The following is a 7,196-nucleotide window of genomic DNA, read 5'->3' as shown; positions in this document are numbered from 1 at the left end:
TGTGTGTGTGTGAGTGAGTGAGTGAGTGTGAGTGAGTGAGTGAGTGTGTGAGTGTGTGTGTGTGAGTGTGTGTGTCTGTGTGTATGTGTGTGTGAGTGTGTGCGTGTGAGTGAGTGAGTGAGTGTGTGTGTGTGTGTGAGTGTGTGTGTGTGTGTGTGAGTGTGTGCGTGTGAGTGAGTGAGTGAGTGAGTGTGTGTGTGTGTGTGAGTGTGTGTGTGTGTGTGTGAGTGTGTGCGTGTGAGTGAGTGAGTGAGTGAGTGTGTGTGTGTGTGTGAGTGTGTGTGTGTGTGTGTGAGTGTGTGCGTGTGAGTGAGTGAGTGAGTGAGTGTGTGTGTGTGTGTGAGTGTGTGTGTGTGTGTGTGAGTGTGTGCGTGTGAGTGAGTGAGTGAGTGAGTGTGTGTGTGTGTGTGAGTGTGTGTGTGTGTGTGTGAGTGTGTGCGTGTGAGTGAGTGAGTGAGTGAGTGTGTGTGTGTGTGTGAGTGTGTGTGTGTGTGTGTGAGTGTGTGCGTGTGAGTGAGTGAGTGAGTGAGTGTGTGTGTGTGTGTGAGTGTGTGTGTGTGTGTGTGAGTGTGTGCGTGTGAGTGAGTGAGTGAGTGAGTGTGTGTGTGTGTGTGAGTGTGTGTGTGTGTGTGTGAGTGTGTGCGTGTGAGTGAGTGAGTGAGTGAGTGTGTGTGTGTGTGTGAGTGTGTGTGTGTGTGTGTGAGTGTGTGCGTGTGAGTGAGTGAGTGAGTGAGTGTGTGTGTGTGTGTGAGTGTGTGTGTGTGTGTGTGAGTGTGTGCGTGTGAGTGAGTGAGTGAGTGAGTGTGTGTGTGTGTGTGTGTGTGTGTGTGAAGTGTGGTTCACTGGTTCTAAGTGACTGATTCTCCGTGTGTGTGTGTTTCTGTCTGTATGTGTATGTCTGTGTGTGTGTGTGTGTGTGTGTGTGTGTGTGTGTGAAGTGTGGTTCACTGGTTCTAAGTGACTGATTCTCCGTGTGTGTGTGTGTTTCTGTCTGTATGTGTATGTCTGTGTGTGTGTGTGTGTGTAGGTGAGTGAAGCGCTGCGTGTTCAGATGGCTGAAGACAGACAGACAGCGGTGGAGAGAGACAGAAGGAGACAGACAGACGCTCTTCTGGAGAAAGTGCACAACGTCCTCAACAACATCCAGGCCAGTTTCACACTGCTTTACTGCAAGCTGTACAGATTACACTGTTCAACACCTACTAAACGCCCCATTACACTCAAACAACCATCAAAACGCTTACTGACACTCACAAATACTGAAAACCAGGGCCTTAACACTCTTGTTAACACAATTCAGCAAACCATTCAAGTGTTAAGTATGTATTTAATAATTATTTTTTTTAAATTGTTATCAGAAAGACAGAGACACACACTGAATAAAGTGCAATATCTGCTGCTGGATATCTAGTTTACACCTATGTCTATTTTCTGTTCCCGCAGCTGAAGAAGGTGCAGAAGGAGCCGGACTGCGCAGTGACACCCACATCAGACTCCTCTCTGACTCTCGGGTACAAAACGAGCCCGATGCGCTCCATCAGAACCAGCGTGAGGCCGTGTACGGCTCCGGCTCAGAAGCAGACGCTCAGTCCCAGCAGCTCTCTGAAGAGAGAGACCCTCCGCCTGCTCAACCAGCGCATGGAGAAGCTGGCGTCTGACGAGTCCAGAGACGGCTCGGACCCAGAATCCCCTGATTCCAGCCTGATGGGCTCCTACGCACAGTTACCCAGCCCTCAGCCCAGAAACATCTTCATCTCCAGCCCCGTCAGCGAGTCTGAGCTCAGCACCACTGGATCTAAAAACAATGAGCAAGCTTCAGCTTTCACGGCATCTTCACCGCCCTCTTCTGCTGCGGAACGGAACTGCAGCGGTTCAGAGGTCAGTGATAGACAGCTGTCAGTCATTACCTCCACACCCAGCAGCTGGACAGGAATGACCGGGTTCGATGAAACGCAAGATGTGAGCCATGAGAAACCCCGTCGCTCACCCCCGGCGCCCCTCAACCGATCCTATGATGTGGAAAACCCCTCGCCATCTCTGAACAGACCACAGGTGGATTCAGTCGGGCCGAACCCAAGCCGATTAGAGACAGAAAGACACTCACAGCAGCTCCTGGATGAACAGATGAACCTCAAACAGCTCACTGGAGGTTAGTAAGAGATCAGGCCTGAAACTGATGGTTTACATGTCTGAAAGCTGACCAAAATCACATCAGATGGTTACGACAGATGTTTATAGAATGTTGAGAGATAGAGACTGTTTGAAAGAGACTAGAGATATTGTTATTTGAAGTAAAAAAAAAACTAAACATTTCATTTCAGGTACATAGTTGCCAAGGCATTTCTCATTTTCATTTAGTTTAACATTACGTATTAAAATAGCTAAAACTAAAACTGAAATTAAAAAAAACTATAGAAATATTTAAAGAAGAATAGACATGTTTAGACAAATAGACATATTAAAAAAAAATGACAAATAAAAAAAAAAAATGAAAAAAACACAACAAAATTATAAAAAATAAAAAATTTAAATGAAATGCAAAAAAAAAAGAAAAAAAAAAAATATATATATATAGATATTAAAAAACATTTTAAAAAATGACAAAAACACAACAAAATTATTAAAACTTCAAAATTTAAATAAAATGCAAAATAGAAAAAATAGAAATTCAATCAAAAAATATATATATATATATTTGTTAGCATATATTTTTAGATAAAAAGAAAAAGTAATAAAATTAAACTAATAAAATAATGTAAACCGAAAAACAAATTGAAAATATATATATATATTATATAATTTATATTACATATATTATTTTTTAATATAGATTTTTTATATAAAAAAACTAATAAAATAACATAAAAAGAAAAACTAACTGAAAAATATTATATTATATTTTTATATCTTTTCATATTTTCGAATAGTATCTCAGGTGATACTAAAATAACACTGGCCTGGTTAAAATAAAATTAAAGGTGAACTCTGGCTGCTAAACGACCACCCTAGCTACCCTTAAAGCCAACACCGTAGTAACTGCTTATTAATGCACTGCAGCCTCTCACATCATTCTATCATTGTGCTGGTGAGTTTCACACCACTTACATTTCCTCAAGGAAAACTTGCGTTATTTGCATGCTGATTTAAAGGTCTTCTCCTGCACATGCAGCTTCTGTGTGTCTGTGTGTGTTCGCAGTGGAGCAGCAGATTCAGGCTCTGGAAATGTTGCGTGAGCGTTTAGAGAGAGAACACGCTCCGCAGATCTCGCAGGAGAGACAAACACAACACCTCCAGCAGGTATCGCTCCACACACACACACACACCAGACAATATAAGGCATTATGCATTATGTAAAGTGACACATGAGTGAGATATAATGCAGCAGAAACACAGACAGCTGATGTGAGTGTGTCGCTCCGGCCAGGGCTTCATGCTGCACAATTAACTTTCTGCAATTGTGTTTTGCATGATATTTTTGCAGCGATTATTTCGCTGCTTTTAAACTCTCGTGAAAACAAACTGAGATATATTAAATAAATCAACCACAATTATTTAGTGATTCCAGAAGTTTCAAGAACTGTAGTTCCTTAATAAAAACAACAGTTGTTGTGGGGAAATATGATTGCATCATTTTAATTCTGTTAGATAATTGTAATAAATGTGATTATTCCCTTTGGTTAAGAACTGCTCTCCTAGATTAACTTCTGATGGTCAGTTTGAGGAAAATTAAGTCATGCAAGTAGACTAATTTAGACTAATTGTGTTTATTTAGTCATCAAAACCAATTTTGGAAGCATAAAAACAATGCATTGTGGCTTGACTTTCAAACAAATTTTTGATGTTCAGTAGGGTCTTTAAATATTATTAATTATAAACATTTACATTACTTGACAGATAGTTTCCAAGGCAACATTTCCATCTGTTAAAATAACTAAAAACGAAATAAAAACTACAGTATACAGAAAAATTCAATGACAAAAACACAACAAAATTACTAAAAGTTTAAAATTGAAATGAAAAAAATCAATCCAATTCGAAAACTGTAATAGTGCATCAATGCTACTAAAATAACACTGCTATATATAGGTTTGAATATGACGTGTGTCACTGTACAGGAGGTGTGTGTGGAGCAGATGAAGCATCTCTGTCGTCTTACTGCCGTGGCTCGAGGTTTTCTGACACGCAGACTCCTACAGACGGACAAAATCACACACCTGCGCAAAACCATACAGGTAAACACACACACACACACACACACTGAGACATGAATGTACTTCCCAAACATGAGCCGTGTGAATGTTCTTCAGGATTCCAGGGATCTCATCCGCTCCTTCCAGACGGATTCCCAGCTGAAGAGAGTCTCCGTCTCCCATCAGGATCTGTCCTTATATCAGCGCGTCACAGCTCAGGTAACACACACACACACCTGTGTACCCTACAGCATGACTGTGTGTACGTGTGACATTCATGTGTCTGGTGTGTGTCACAGCTGCGATCAGCGCTGCATGACGTCCATCAGATCTTCACTGTGTGGCCTGTGAGAGACAGACTGAGTCTACTGCAGCAGGACCGAGAGATCCGCAGAGAGAGGACACTCAGAGAGATGGTACACACACATTCACACACACACACACACACACACACTCACTCGCACGCACACACACGCACTCTCACACACTCTCACACCCGCACACACACACTCACACTCACACACTCACACCCGCACACTCACACGTGCACACACACACACTCACACTCACACACTCTCACACCCGCACACTTACATGTGTGCACACACACACGCACAAACACACACACACATACTCACACTCCCACACACTCTCACACACGCACACTTACACTCACACTCTCACACACGCACTCTCACACACTCTCACACCCGCACACTCTCACACCCGCACACTCTCACACCCGCACACTCTCACACCCGCACACTCTCACACCCGCACACTCTCACACCCGCACACTCTCACACCCGCACACTCTCACACCCGCACACTCTCACACCCGCACACTCTCACACCCGCACACTCTCACACCCGCACACTCTCACACCCGCACACTCTCACACCCGCACACTCTCACACCCGCACACTCTCACACCCGCACACTTACATGTGTGCACACACACGCACAAACACACATATACTCACACTCCCACACACTCTCCCACACGCACACTCACACTCACACACACCCACACACTCACACGTGCACACACACACACTCACACTCTCACACACACACACACTCCCACACACTCTCACACACACACACTCACACACACCCACACACTCACACGTGCACACACACACACACACTCTCACACACGCACACTTTGTTTGGACTCTCATTCTGACGGCACCCATTCACTGCAGAGCATCCATTGCTGAGACACTGATGCAATGCTACATTCCTACAAACCTGATGAAGAAACAAACTCATCCTAATCTTCTCTAAACATTCTCATTTCTGGCTGAACTATTCCTTTAGCTTTTCCTTTAAATGACATTTAGGACGGTGAATACAGAGAAAACACACATTGTAGAAACATAACACTGTGCTTTATTACTTTAACATAACACTGAATAGTACATCTCATCCACACACACACACACACACACACATGTGTGTGTATCGCTGCGGTTTAGCTATGCATGAGCACAGACAAGTGCTTAATGTTACAGGTGCAATAATAGAATATAATAATACTGTTTATACAACTAAACAAATCTGAATTCCAATAAAACGTGTCAAAGGGTTTGCATAAGGAGCTGGTGAGCTCAGTCATGGCCTTTATATTCCATTTGTGGCTTTTAGAATCAAATCACAGTTGAGATTATTTGTACCGTGCTCAGTTATGAAACATAAAGCTGCTCTCAGTAACAGACTGATCTCAAATCAGCAAAAGCAGCACAAGCACAATCTAGAAAACTAGACATAGAAGTGCAATAATCATCACAACAGTCTTTGGCTTGACAATACAGGTTATAAAAGACACGAGGTTAAACATGAGTGCACACTTCCTAGTGCGTGTGCATGTCCTGATGCATCGTCATCTTAGTGTTTATGTATGAATCTGAAAAAAACAAACCTGAATCTATAAACGTTTTAGCATAATAAACTGCAAATTCAGTCAAAACGAACACTATATTAAATGTCTCTGGCCAAGCTTTCGTTTTACTGATTGTCTACTTGCACCTCAAACATAAATTCAGCTTTATATGAATGTTCTGGGTTCAGCACAAGTTAAAAATGATCATTTCAATCATGGTCAAATATTGTCTTTGGCTTCTCGTTCTCAAACTCAAATCAACGTTATGTCACAAATGCTGTCAAGTTGTACCAAACCCAGAACGTTCCTATGACGTGACCTCAAAGGAATGTAATAAATACGTTCACCGTTAAACGTTAGGCACAGAAAAACTAAGGCTGGTCAGAAAAGCGCTTCATGCAGTCGTCACAGCAGAGAGAGTCTGGCGGAGAAACGCTGCTGGAAAGAGTGATGAAATCTTGGCCCAAACACCAGCCCTCTGGAATAAGAGTCGTACACAGAGCTTTAAATAAGAGACACTTCATACAAACGTGACGCAGACGAATCCTTCAGCATCGGCCACCTCATTAACAACTAGTGTTTATACTGCGTTATAATGCATTATACAGCTATAATAATCAATATGTGTCTCCTCTTCAGAAGAACAACGAAGAAAAATCATAGTTTTTGTGCTTGTTGATATTATGTTACAGTAGCTGCTATCAAATGGTCTCAAAAATGGTCTCAAAACACACCAGAAACGCTGGGATTGGGCAAAAATACCCAACCATGAAAACACATTTATTGCATGACAAAAAAAAAAAATCAATTAGTAAATCTACCACATTTTCCGGAATGTAAGTCACATTTTTCTCTTCTGAAATGCGCTGCGACTTTTATGGACGTTTGTTTCTGCCAAAGAATAATAAAATAAAAAAGGCAATTGCAACTTTTGTCTCACAATTTTAAGAATTGCTCTTTTTATAAACTCCAAAAAAGTTAGATTTGTGAGATAAAAACTGAACTCTGATTTTTTTTTCTCGCAATTCTGTTTTTTATTTGTTTCCACAATGAATTCCGTAATTTATATATATATATATATATATATATAATCAATAAAATTTTAGATTTTTATTATTAT

General features: G+C 41.6%; 1 protein-coding gene across 1 annotated transcript in view; it reads left to right on the top strand.

The window, feature by feature from the left end:
- LOC107597779 (uncharacterized) overlaps nt 1–4,624 on the top strand; it is a gene marked incomplete at its 3' end in the record, with an annotated part of 6,024 nt that extends 1,400 nt beyond the window's left edge. The window contains exons 3-8 of the mRNA XM_016288960.1: nt 1,028–1,147; nt 1,444–2,149; nt 3,197–3,297; nt 4,116–4,232; nt 4,308–4,409; nt 4,490–4,624. Coding sequence (XP_016144446.1) covers nt 1,028–1,147; nt 1,444–2,149; nt 3,197–3,297; nt 4,116–4,232; nt 4,308–4,409; nt 4,490–4,624 — 1,281 coding nt within the window. The remainder of the gene's footprint in view (nt 1–1,027; nt 1,148–1,443; nt 2,150–3,196; nt 3,298–4,115; nt 4,233–4,307; nt 4,410–4,489) is intronic.
- Nucleotides 4,625–7,196: the final 2,572 nt, after the last annotated feature.

This window comes from Sinocyclocheilus grahami, unplaced genomic scaffold (assembly GCF_001515645.1).
Source record: "Sinocyclocheilus grahami isolate Dianchi unplaced genomic scaffold, SAMN03320097.WGS_v1.1 scaffold236.1, whole genome shotgun sequence".
In the NCBI taxonomy this organism is placed as follows: domain Eukaryota; kingdom Metazoa; phylum Chordata; class Actinopteri; order Cypriniformes; family Cyprinidae; genus Sinocyclocheilus; species Sinocyclocheilus grahami.
This window is presented reverse-complemented; position numbering and strand designations above follow the sequence as displayed.